The sequence below is a fragment of the Cynocephalus volans genome, chromosome 9 (assembly GCF_027409185.1).
Source record: "Cynocephalus volans isolate mCynVol1 chromosome 9, mCynVol1.pri, whole genome shotgun sequence".
Classification (NCBI taxonomy): domain Eukaryota; kingdom Metazoa; phylum Chordata; class Mammalia; order Dermoptera; family Cynocephalidae; genus Cynocephalus; species Cynocephalus volans.
This window is the reverse complement of record NC_084468.1, coordinates 112,300,261-112,314,159: the sequence shown is the minus strand read 5'-3', so window position 1 is coordinate 112,314,159 and position 13,899 is coordinate 112,300,261. Positions and strand designations below refer to the sequence as shown.

The following is a 13,899-nucleotide window of genomic DNA, read 5'->3' as shown; positions in this document are numbered from 1 at the left end:
ATTTCCATGATGATAAGGCTACACTACAAGTGGCTACACTAGAAAGAACAACCATGTCCACTTATTAGTTTTTACATGTATTTATGAGAATGTGAAAGGGATAAAAGAATCTAAAGTGCCTTCTATGTTCTGGAACCATTTTGATTGGGGGCTGAAATCAAGCCACAGAAAGGATGCATTTTAATTCAAGGAAATCTCCAGAGGCCCGATGGAGAGACTGGAGGAAATTTTTAAGGTCAATAATCTTTCTATCTCAATTCTCCATGGATTGACTAATAACCTTTTTAATTCATATATTGTGTAACCATTAAAATTCAGAGCTGTGCTTATAATCCAGGGCTGATCTAAAATATGATAGGGCTAGCCCTTCAGTAGCCTGGATCGTTTTCATTAGATTGCAAATTGTCGAATGGTTTGACTGTGCTACTCTGAATAGGATAACTCTGGTGGCAGCTTGGAGAATACCCAAATTCAGTCTTTTAAAAATAAAGATTCAAAAGAAAATCATCTCAATTGACTGTGTCAGTGCTCAAAGACTGACAGAGTTGGATTACATAACCATACAGAGATAAAGATATTTGTCAAGTAAGTATACCCTGTGGTAGAAATATAGAATATTGGTGACTCCAAGGCTGAGTATAACGTGGTTGCACAAAGACAATTAAGCATATTTAACAGTGAAGAAATAATCTTCTCAGTGCTCATAGCTGTCTTTATATGGTATTAAACTTGTAATGGTTACAGCTACCACCGACCGATCATTTACTGTAAGCCAGGCACTGACAAAGGATTTATAAGTATATTTCATTTAATCAACACATTATGCTTATGTTCTCCTACAGCAGCCATTTTAAACATGCACAAAGTGAAACTTTAAAAAATTTAAATACTGTCTAAGGAAATAGTTAATAAATAGCCAAACCAGGATTTAAAAATAAGGCTTTCTGTCTGACTCCAAAGCTCTATATTAGGTCTCATGGCCAGCTTAAGGCAATTGTGCTGGGCTGGAAGGAATGCTTCAGAAGCCTATGCCCTAACTGACCAGATGTTACTGGACAAGGGCTGTGTCACCTTGAATACTAGTGATTTTGAAATTTCCTCTTACTCTGCCAGAACCCTCAAAGCCTCATACACCTCCTGCTTTCCTCTGTCCAGGGGAACTGATCTGATTCAGTCTGCCCCTCCATGTTGGTGGAAATAAAGCTGCTTGGCTGAAATAGCACCTAACTCAGGTTCCCACCCCTTCTCCCCCTGCCGCTTTCCTGTCTTGCTGAACCTAATGCTCTATTCTAGGCTTGGGTTTCTGGAGAAAGATATCATAGAAAAGTTCTAAAATTATTAAAGTATGATAAATAAAGTTCTATAAAAGAAAAAAGAAACATTACTATAAAATTTTTGAACAAGAGAAAAATTAGAAAATTCTCAAATATGTGGAAATTAAACAATACACTCCTCAACAACCAATGGGTCAAAGAAGAAATTAAAAACAAGATGAAAATATGTTTTGAGACAAATGAAAACAAAGACACGATATACCAAAACTTACGGGATGTAGCAAACACAGGTATAAGAGGGAAGTTTATAGCAATAACTGCCTACATCAAAAAAGAAGAAAGATCTCAAATAAACAATCTAACTTTACACCTCAAGGAACCAGAAAATGAACAAACTAAGCCTGAAGTTAGCTGAAGAAAGGAATAAAAGTCAGAGAAGAAATAATTGAAATAGAAATTATAAAAGCAATAGAAAAGATCAATGAAACTAAGATTTTTTTTTTTTTTTGAGGAGATAAACAGTATGAAAAAACCTTTAGCTAGACTAAGGGAAAAAAAGGGAAGGCTCAAATAAATAAAATTATAAATGAAAGATATTACAACTGATACATACCACAGTAATATAATGGACTATAAGAGCCTACTGTGAACAATTATATGCCCACAAATTGGATAACCTAGAAGAAATGGATAAATTCCTAGAAACATACAATCTACAAAGACTAAATAATGAAGAAATAATAAATCTGAACAGACCAACAAATGAGTCAGGAGACTGAATCAGTTATCAAAAATCTTCCTGCCTCCTAAGACATGATGACTTCACAGCTGAATTCTACCAAAATTTAAATAAGAATTAGAGTTTGGAACCCCATACTGGCCAGCTGCCAAAATAAATAAATAAATAAATAAATAAACAAGAATTAAATCAATCCTTTTCAAATTATTCCAAAACATTGAAGAGGAGGGAACACCTTGAAGCTTATTTTACGAGGCTAACATTACCCTGATACCAAAGCCAGAGAAAGACATTACAAGGAAATAAAATGTAGCCAATATCCCTTATGAACATGTGCAGAAATCCTCCACAAAGCACTAGTAAACCAAATTTGACAGCACATTAAAAAGATCATTCACTTTGATCAAGTGGGTTTTATCCCTGGGATGCAAAAATGGTTCTACACAAATCAGTAAATGTCATACACCATATTAACAGAATGAAGGCCAAAAACCATATGAGCATCTCCACAGATGCAGAAAAAGGATTTGACAAAATTCATCCTTTAATGATTAAAAACTCTCAACGTTTTTACATTCTCTTCTGTACATTACAGAAGTACAGTAGAGGTCATAGCTAACACCATACTCAATGGTGAAAAGTTGAAAGTTTTTCCTCTCAGATCAGAAACAAGACAAAGATAACCACTCTTGCCACTTCTATTTAATATAATACTTGAAATCCCAGGCAGAGCAAATAGGCAAGAAAAAGAAATAAAGGCATCCAAATAAGAAAGCAAAAATTTAACCCTGTCTGCAGATGACATGATCTTTCTTATACAAGGGATCTTCAAAAAGTTTACGGAAAGATTCATATTATCTTTTAATTTCATTTTTCTACGAACTTTTTAAGTACCCTTGTATATAGAAAACCCTAAAAATGCCACCAAAAAACTGTTAGGACTAATAAACAAATTCAGTAAAGTTTCAGGATACAAAATCAACATACAAAAATTAGTTACATTTCTATACACTAATGACAAACTATCCAAAAAATAAATTAAGAAAACAATCCCATTTACAACAGCATAAAAAAACTAAAGAAAACAAAATAACCTTAGGAATAAATTTAACCAGAGGTGAAAGGAGGTGAAAGATCTGTACACTGAAAAGTTAAAAAAAAAAACTTTTAAACTAATTAAAGAAATTGGAGAAGACACAAATAAATAAAAAGATATACCATGTTCACGGGTTGGAAGAATATTGCTAAAATGTCCACTTTTCCCAAAGCAATCTACATATTCAGTATAGTTTCTATCAAAATTCCAATGGCATTTTTCACAGAAACAGAAAAAACGATCCTACAATTCATATGGAACCACAAAAGACCCCAAATGGCTAAAGCAGTCTTGAGCAAAAAGAACAAAGCTAGAGGGCCGAGCCTGTGGCGCACTTGGGAGAGTGCAGCGCTGGGAGCGCAGCGACGCTCCCGCCGCGGGTTCGGATCCTATATAGGAATGGCTGGTGCACTCACTGGCTGAGTGCCGGTCATGAAAAAGACAAAAAAAAAAAAAAAAAAAAAAAAAAAGAACAAAGCTAGAGGCATCACACTACCTGATTTCAAAATATACTACAAAGCTATGATAACCAAAGCAGCATAGTACTGGCATAAAAACAGACACATAGACCAATAAAATATATGAGGGAGCCTAGAAAAATGTCCATACATATGTGTTCAGTTGATCTTTGACAAAGGTGCCAAGAACACATAGTGGGGAAAAGACAATCTCTTCAATAAACGGTGCTGAGAAAACTGGATATCCACATCAGAATGAAAAAGTAGCCTTATCTCACACCATATATAACCATTAACTCAAAAGACCTGAAACTGTAAAGCTACTAGAAGAAAACATAAGGGAAAAGCTCCATGACTGGTCTGGGCAATATTTTTCTGGATATGACCTCCAAAGTCCAGAGAACAAAAGCAAAAATAGACAAGTGGAATTGTATCAAACTAAAATGCTTCTGCACAGCAAATGAGATACAGTAAAGAGCTCATGGTTTTAGAGCAAATATTTGCAAATTATACACCTAATAAGGGACTAATGTCCAAAATATATAAGGAAATTAATAGCAAGAAAAAAAGATCTCAACTAAAAAATAGGCCAAGGATCTGAACTGAAATTTCTCAAAAAAAAAATTAAATAAATAAATAAAATGACATACAAATGGCTAACAGGTATATGGAAAAATCACCAGAGACATACAAATTAAAATCACAATGAAACATCACTCACATCTGTTAGAATGGCTGTTATCAAGAAGATGAAAGACAAGTGTTGGCAAGGAAGTAGAGAAAAGGGAACCCTTGTATACTGTTGGCAGGAATGTAAATTAGTATAACCATTCTGGAAAACAGTATTGGAGGTTCCACAAAAAAACTAAAAGTAGAACTATAATATAATCCAGCAATCCCACTACTGGGCATGTATCCAAATGAACTGAAATCAGTATGTTGAAGATATAACTGCACTCTAATCAATTCCCAATGTATACATATATCAAAGTATCACCTTGTACCCTTTAAATATATTTGTTAATTTTACCTCAATAAAGCTGGGAAAAATTATTTTTGAGGCTTTTTTTTTTTGGGGGGGGGCAGCTGGCCAGTGTGCGTGAGGCAGTATTAATAAAACAATGATTATTTACTAGGAACTGCTTTTAACTAACTTAATCCTCATAATCTATGAGGTAGGTACTATTAGTTCCCCCCATGAAGTGATGAGTTAAAAACAACTTCTAAGGCATAGGAAAGTTAAGTAACTTGCCCAAGTTCACTTAGTCATAAAGTTGTTGAGATAGAATTCAAACCCAAGAGTCTGGCTAAAAAATTCGGTACCTTAACTATAGGACTTTTCTATGAGTACTTTGGACACAGTAATATTTTCTGCACTAAGAAAGATCAACTGTGTTTCTTTAATGGAAGCAAAATAAATATCTTAAATCATGAGAAATGTAAGCAAATTAGAAAGGAATATTTCTTGCTAATTAGGCCTTACTAACTACTAAGAGATGTTGGTGAATCTAATTTTTGGAGTTATTTTTAGTGGTACTTAAGCTCTTAGCAGTCAATAAAAACTTTTTTTTTTATTTTGTGACTGGTACAGGGATAGAACCCTGGACCTCGGTATTACCAACACCACATTCTAACCAATTGAGCTAACTGGCCAGCCAGTCAATAAAAACTTTTAAGAACACAGTTAAGCATTTGTATTTTCTCAGAGGTCAGACCTCTGGAAAAGAAAGAATATAGAAAGTGAACTGTGACTGTGTAAATGATGTTTAAGAATAAGATTTGATTTTCTGAACCACAGTTTATGGTAATACAATGACAGGGTATTGGCAGAGGATAAAGTTGATAACCAAAAGAATCTGCTCTGACCAGGTTAGCTAAATTATAGTGCCTTGGGAGATCTGGGATAAGTCAGTAATCACATCCACTTGTCCTGGAAAATTTTATCATAAGACCATTTTACTTAGAAGCAGCCAAATGGCACCAGCAAGCCATAAGATAACCTAGAATACTTATTACCCTTACCCTACATCCCTCCCTGCAAGAAGGATGTAACTAACAACCCCAAATCTATATGTCATGTATAACCAATAGAAAGCCTGATGATGTAATTAGGCAGGGCTGTCTTTCTCCTTTGACCCTTCCCTCTTCTTGTGGTTATAAAATGTTAAGCTCTGATGGGTCAGAACATATTTTTCAGTGTTCTATGTGTCTCCCTAGTTGCGACTGTCATACTGGCTCAATAAATCCTTGCTATATGTATTTGGTCTCAGTTGCTTTCTAGGTCATCATTTTGGAGACCGTGGAAAGAACTCCAAAGCAACTCCCCCAACCACCCAGCATTTCTATTTTATTAAGATAAAGTAATATAAATAAAATACCTAATAATACGTTCTTTCCATACTCCCCGAAAGTCATCTTTAAGATGAACCCTAGGATGTTAAAAAATCTCACTACTCTAGCCTTCAGAAAAATAGGTTTGGAAATGTTCAGATGGAAGATAGCTGATAAACTCATTGGCCAGGAACTTCTAAAAGAGAAAAGAGTTCTGGTAGTCCCTTAAAAATGAGACTGTATAAATCAGATCTGTTAAGAGCTATGTTGAGAATAAAATAGAACTGAGGCCAATAGAGGTAGGAGAGGGGCAGGAGAGGTTAGCAAAAAATTGGTAAAGGGCCACAGAAAAATGATTATAATGTGTAAGGTTGAATATACTAATAATCCTGATTTGAACATCACATATTGCACACAAGTATTGATATTCAACGTTGTACCCCACAGACATGTACAATCATGTGTCAATTAAAAAAACTATGTTGACAATATATTAAAAAAGTCATTTTAATTAAATATATGAACATATGCATATTTTAGTCAGTGCAAAAGCATAGAATAGACACCAAAATGTTAACTATGATGATTTCAGTAGTGATTTGTTTTGACTTTTTGCTTCTTTTTATTTTCTAATTTTTATAATAAACATGCATTATTTGTGCAATAAATTTAAATAGTATTACATAAAAGCACGCATACCAAGTTGGAAGGTGATAAAACCAGTTAAAGAATAGAGAAGATCTTTAAGAATAGCATGAGTCAGGATAAATCCAGAAGCTTTTGTAAGCCAAGAAAAGCTTATAAAAGTATCAAAGACATTCGATGTTTAAAGCTATATTCAGGGAAACAAGAGATCTGTCCTTAGGGTGGAAAGAAAGCAGAGATAAGGTAAGAAGATAGTGAGAGAGCATCTAATTGCACCTTCCAAGTTCATGTTGCCTAAAAAAAGGCAAAGTTGTCAATAAAATTAGAGAAAACATGAAAACTAAGAGAAACTTCAGAACACTTGAGATGGGTATGTATCTTGACTTTCAAAAAACAGAGAGAAGGCAAATTACAGAAAATACAGTCTCGGAGTTTGATTGTTCAGTAAAATTCCAGAATGATCTAGCACGGTGATTCTCAACCTACCAGGCTCAAGTCATCTACATATAATAAATATTTTACAATATTACCTTTACTGGCCAGAAATAAAATTCAAAGACAATGTCCTAGTCACCAATTTTTAGAAAACCAGTATAATGCCCTTGCTACCATATTAAAAGGGAAATTAAGGGAATCTATAATGTATTTTAACATGTAAATTGGTGGGCCATAATCATGCCACAGATATACTAGTCATATGCTTGCCTCTATTTACAATGAATCAGTTGCAATTAAGCTACCCATTGATTGAAAAAAGGGCTTAATAAACATACTTGTACATATAAATATACAATCATCATGAATGTAATAGCTACAAATACAGATTATATAAGTGGTGACCAAATATCACAAGCAGAATTGCTGCTATGAGTTTTCACAGTGATAAACAACTCTTAGTAAAATTCTGAACAAAACAAAAATACAATCACCCCCTACTTCCTTACATGGTACTTGCTCTATAGGAATCAGTGTATATACTAAAACTTTATCCCAGATACTATGTGTTTTTAGGTAAATCATAGTTAGGTTCTAAGCTCAGATAATTATAAACAGGTTTCACTGCTATATGAGTGTTCAATGGAAGATCTAAAAGTCATTCGGGTTGCAGGATATGTCTTCATTGTGTAGGACTGGTCCATGTAAAGCAGCAGGATGTTTAGCATCCCTGGCCCTTGCCTTTCATATTACTGCAATTTAGGGTTACACCAGTCTGTGCTAAACAAAAAATTCCCTCAAGCTTCTCAAAATGCCTCTAGATGGCAATATTATCCCTGCTGTGAATTGCAAATCCCTTAGCATAGGATGTACCATAGTGTACTCATAACAATGCCTTGTACATAAGAATAGAAAACATCTTAAAGTTCTGCTTATGATCATCTCATCTTGGAAGGCAAAGAAAACAAAACAGGGACCTTTCTATATTAAAAATGATCTCAACTTACAGGAGTCGTATTGAACATATTTAGGTTTAAATTTGCAAAAACATTTAAAATAAAAATAAATTAGCATCGATCAGCACAGCGTGACCAGAATACTTCACTTTACATGACTAAATATTTAAAGCAAATGAGCTAATAATAAAGAGACTCCTACTTCTCTGGAGAGTTCTTAAAATTTGAGCTAAAAAGAGATAAATTCCTGCTTTTCCTGTAAAAACCTTGGGGGAACTAAGAGGCTTGTTCTGACAAAACAAATGGGAATGGAGAGGGGGGACCACTATTAAAGATCTGAGCTCAGCCTCCAGCTTGGCATTCTAAGTGCACAGTTTGGGATGATGCCTTAAGAGTCTACTCTTGACCCCATATACTTCACCCAATAGGTCAAGAAGAGTTGTAACCACATTCCTAGGGAGAAAGTGCCCTAGACCTGGGAGTGGAAGAAAGGACTGCATGGGAGTTGAAGCCCCTTCTTTTCTTGTTCAGAATACACAATAAGTAGGCCTATTTCCTTTTGAAAGTTCATATAGATTTTTCCAACTACATGGGTGGATTACATAAGATTTCTGATAAACATTCCCTTAGCTAAGTTAGATGCCATTTTGCAGCAATGGTTCATAAAGCACTTCCATTATTTATTCCTACAAATCATTTTAATTAGTGGAAAAAATTCCATGATAAACAAAAGTAAAATTTTAAATAAAGACAAGGCCTGACGCAAAAAAGAAAAATTGGTAATACTGACACCATCTTTATTTAAAATTTTTATAGTTTGTTCATGTTTTTACATAACTTTTGATTTTTAAAAATATTTCATTAAAATACTATTTATCTTAATTACTGAGTTTTTTGGTACCCCGTAAATTTTGTGGGAAGGTGAGGGCCTAATTAGTCTATACCCTGATCTTCAGTAGTTCTCAAGGATAAGCAGGATCTATCTCTTCTCACTAATAGGTATCAGAGTACTGGGAGGCCCCAATACTTCCAGATTCGTACTTCTCCTAAGCATACCATTGCAACAAACATATTAAAAACTTAAAAATGCCAGTTAACATACAGCAGAGTGCCTAAGGGCATCTCCCTCGATCCTGGGAGGTCAACCATTTTCCTTTTGGCCAGGCACAGATTTATCAAGATGTAAATCATGCTGCAGCAGAGAAATTTAGAGAAAAAGAAGGGAAAGCAGAACCTGTTAGATTGGTTAAAAAACTAAATTCTGGAAGGTTAAAAATCAAACTCATCACTGACAGACGTGGCCGAGGCACCCGCAATGGTCCCGCTCCCGGCCAAGCCCCACCCCGTGCAGCGGTCAGGAGTTGGGAGAGGCTGGCCCAGGGGCCTTCCTTACGCACCCTGCTCACGGGGAATCCGCACCAGGCAGTCCATCATGCCTTTATAGCGCGCCTCGGGGCTGATCTGCTTGGAAGACGCCTGAACCTGCAGCAGCAGCTTCACCCGCTCGATGGGCGCCACCGCTGTCTTTGACACAGCCGCTGCGACCCCGCCAGCCAGGAGGTCTTTCCCGAAGGACACAGCATCAAACAGCCGTTTTTCGGCCTTCTTCTCCTGCTTTTTTTTCCCTTGCTCACGCTGCATGGTGGGAATGGTGGACGTAAATACAGGCAGCAGTAGCTCAAGACGTGGACAGGAGCGACAGGAGCGACGACAAAGGGAAGTAGAAAACCGCTTCAGCGTCCTCCTGGCGGGAAAGCGGAGCTCAGGACGTGGGAGCTGCGCAGGCGCCTCCAACCGCCTCCCGCCACTTGGCGCCTGACACGTGACTCCCAACACGTGGCTGTGGGACTCACGCGCAGCCTCCGCACGTGTGAACGCTGGAACTTCTTTGCTGCAGAGTCAGGAAGCAGTGGGTTGAGGGCGGAGGAGGTGCATGGAAACACCCAAGGGAGCCACTTCTCTGTAAGGAAATTCAGCTGCTGAAACTAGTACAGAGCAGTAAACCATTGGCATGGGATTAATCGAATTTAGTTTTTGTTCCTATGGTTACTGCCTTCACTTTCTCTTAGAAACTGCTTTAATCTGTCCTTTTAATTTAGCAGGGGTCACGTATGTCACTTTCGCACTGTGTGCTTTTGCTGATTGCATCTCCTCAGCATAATTCAACACCTTCCACTTTTTTGTATTTAAATTTATAATTTTAAAGAGGGAACTCAGAGAAATGCCTGCCAAGAAAAAAACTATGTGTTTTTAAAATCTTTTAGAGCCCATGTGGTTTTAGGTCCTAACATGGCTTCAGTCCTGCTCACTCCAACAGATGTGGAAAGTTGTAGAAGGTGCACAGAAGAGGAATTTTATTTGTTATGGTCAAAGATGGATAAGGTTTAGTGGGATTATTAAACAGATTTTCTTAAAAAGAGCTTTAGGATCAAATATTATACTGGGGTAACACAAATTTGTTTTCTCTGTTAAATGACAAAATTTTCTTGAATTATTGATATGCTTCTTAAGAGGTTGTAAAGGTTTTTCTTTAACTTCTGAGAAATCTGCCTGGAAGGCAATGATTCTGTGTCTTAGAATAATTTCCTGTGCTTTATGTTGAATTTTTCATGTCTTTGAGTACTTAAAGAAGCAACGTCTTCTCATGGGTGAAAGAACAAAGCTTCTTTACAATCATGTTACCATTTATATTTTCCTTTAAAATTTTTATTGTCACTTTAATTTTAAATTGCCTTTACTTTTTTTTTCACATGCCACAGAAAAAACCAAATTTCCTCATCAATTGCATTGTTTTTGTAATAAACTCATCAGATCTTTCACTTTTGAAAATGATCATTAATAAATTAATCATAGCCCAAAAAAAAAATCAATAAAAAGTAAATAAATAAATAAATAAATTTATAATTTTATCTACAGCCCTGGTGTCTCAATCCAAACTGCGGATTCAAGGGGGTGTGGATGTGGTTGTTGTTGAATTGATGCTTGGGTTTAGGCCCTGACCATTAAAACAATCTCTGGAAGGGAGGCCTCATGTCAGTATTTAAATTCCCCAGGTAATTCTAATGTGCAGGGTTAGAAATGGATGACTTATTCTAGAACAGAAGCTTACAAACTTTTTGATTTCAGTACCTCTTTTCTTTTTTTTTTTTTGACGGGTAAGGGGATCGCAACGCTCCGCACAGTGTGGTCCGCAACACGCCCAGCCAGTGAGCACCCCGGCCACCCCTATATAGGATCCAAACCCGCGACCTTGGTGCTACCAGTGCCACACTCTCCCGAGTGAGCCACGGGTCGGCCCTCAGTACCTCTTTTCACTCTTAAAAATTATTATTATTATTATTTTTTTTTTACATGACCGGTAAGGGGATCGCAACCCTTGGCTTGGTGTCGTCCGCACTGCGCTCAGCCAGTGAGTGCACTGGCCATCCCTATATAGGATCCGAACCCCCGGCCGGGAGTGCCACTGCGCTCCCAGTGCCGCACTCTCCTGAGTGAGCCTCAAGGTCGGCCCACTCTTAAAAATTATTGAAGACCAAAAAGAATTGATGTGGTCCACGCCATGGCAGGATCCTAAAGGAATCAGCTTGGGATGCCCTCTCCGAGTTGGCAAGGCCACCGGAGGGAGAGCTGTTGGCAAGGACGCAGCTAAGAGCACTTGCTACAATCATAAGGGTTCCTGCCTCGGCTTCGTAGCTTTTGCCTTCTCTTTCGATATTTTGGTTAGCGTGGCAGTTCTCTGAATTCCCAAAAGGTTATAAAAATAACACAAATAATTTTGCAGTCATTGAACTAAACATTCCCACAGAGGATCTGAGTAAATTGGACAATTTAAAATTATCCCCTTATGATAAAATGGCCATGCCAACATATGTTCCAAAAGCACCGCTCATGACTAAATACGAGCTGCAGCCTAATGTAAGTTGGCAAACATCATTTACTGGAGATTATATTAATGGCAAGAGAATGGTTGGCATTAATGAGAAATTATATGATTGGGATAAATTAAGTATATGGAAATGAAACCGTAGAATTCCTTTTACTTGCTGGTGTCCAGTTTTAAATAAATCATTAAGAATCAGGTGTTGGGATAAAAATATATGCTGTAAAATTATCAAACCTGCAAAATTAGATCTTAGAAAAATAAGAGAGTGTAACTGGTTTTGTGAGGGATAGTGCTGTGCACAAGGACACTTTAACATTAAGATCAAGATTACAGGGCCACAGCAAATGCATAACCTCAAAATGTGCATGATAATGCTGCTAAAATATCCACTGTTCTTTTTCCATATGAACAGTAGTTTCATTCCATTAGAACATAAAATCTTTACACCCCCATTAGAATTTAAATGTTAGCATTTTTCCTTTTAGCAAATTTGTACTTACATTTAGCAATAGACATAGGTCATATGATAGTACTGTCTATCACTTTGCAACTGCAATAGTCCCACCCTGTTAATAGGGTAGATATTAACCACAGCTTGCCAACTGGAAAAGGTCACAGGTTAACTTCAGGACAATGAGAAGATGGTCCCAATCTGATACCTGATACCAAAAGGAGGAAGCACGAGCTAATCACCTGAGATATGCTAACGAAAGAAAAAAAACTGGCTTCCCCTGTCCTTTTTAAATTACTAATTCAAGCTTGCTGATGTAATAAAAATGGTACCCAAACCCCCCCTGCAGAGAAAAATCTAAATAAAAGGCATTGTCTCATGCTCTACTGTGCTCCAGCTGCAACACGCTGACAGCCCGCAGAGAGAGAACATGCATACTGATGCATTGAGGTCTCTGTCTGTGTTTTTTATTTTCGCTGGCTTCCTCATCCCTCTTTCAAGGACCCACAACTCGACTGGAGCTGGTCTCCGGCAAAGAATCTTGTTTTTGTTACATATATTGACAATTTACCATATCAAAATTAAAACAAAATCTTAAAGTATTAGTTTGAAATAATACTAAGTCCATTACACGACAACATAAATAACGCTTTCAAATAAAAACTAAAATATTTTTCAAAACAAAATAGTGTAGTGATGATATCGGAGGTAGGGTCAGGGGGCCCTGATAGTTGGCCTCAACCCACCCTGTCCTCTTACCGGGTTCTGGACTTTAGCACAGGAAAAAATTCAAGGGCAGAGTCACAGTAGAAAGTGAGAACAAGTTTAATGTAGAGAATAAGAGATTCGGACTTCACAGAGATAGAGCAGCATAGCTCCAGAGACTGAGCAGGGCCAACCTCAAGTTTAACATAAAAGTAAGAAATACACACCTTAAAGTTCAATACAGAAGTCAGGCTGGCTCAAGATAGTGAGCAGCCGCTTGCTGAAAGTAAGTTTGATAGAAAAAGAAAGAAATACACACTCCATAGGCAGAGTATGAGCTGGCTCCAGGAGAGTGAGCAATAGCCCTGCCTTCTGTTGGTATTCAGCTTTTGTAGTTTTGCTGTCTAATAAATATTCAGTTAAGGGGGTGGTTCCTAGTTATGTAACATTAGTCTTGCAAATACTCAGTTGGTCTCTTCTCGGAGCATGTTCATTGGTCAAACGGTATCACATGCACCAGGCATATTCAAGAATATTGTGTGCTCTCTACCACCTATAGTGGAAGGTCATTCAACTACCAGTGTTATTATAACCCTTCTCTACTGAGCATGCCCAGCCACTAGATTTGCATAAGCCAGACCCGTGTGGTCTCTGTTTCCCACCCCCCATAGTGCTGAACAGTAGCTTCCCTTTAGGGGAGGGCCCAGAGGAAGGGCCTGGGACCTTGGGGAGTGGCTTGAAACCCAGAGTGTGTCCTGAAATCCGAGCCCAGGGAAACTGAGCACCTCCTACATCAGTGAGAACGTTGGTGCGAGCAGGACTGAAGCCATGTTGGGACCTAAAACTGCATGGACTGTAGGCAAATTAAAAAGACAGGTTTTTTTTCTTGGCATGCTCTCTTTCTCCCTGGTTATATGATATTTTGA

The 13,899-nt window shown here is 37.4% G+C and overlaps 1 protein-coding gene across 1 annotated transcript in view; it reads right to left on the bottom strand.

The window, feature by feature from the left end:
* The window catches only part of SLC25A31 (solute carrier family 25 member 31), a 28,742-nt gene extending 19,167 nt beyond the window's left edge, over positions 1 to 9,575 (bottom strand). The window contains exon 1 of the mRNA XM_063108676.1: positions 9,332 to 9,575. Within this exon, the coding sequence (XP_062964746.1) occupies positions 9,332 to 9,575 (244 nt within the window). The remainder of the gene's footprint in view (positions 1 to 9,331) is intronic.
* Positions 9,576 to 13,899: the final 4,324 nt, after the last annotated feature.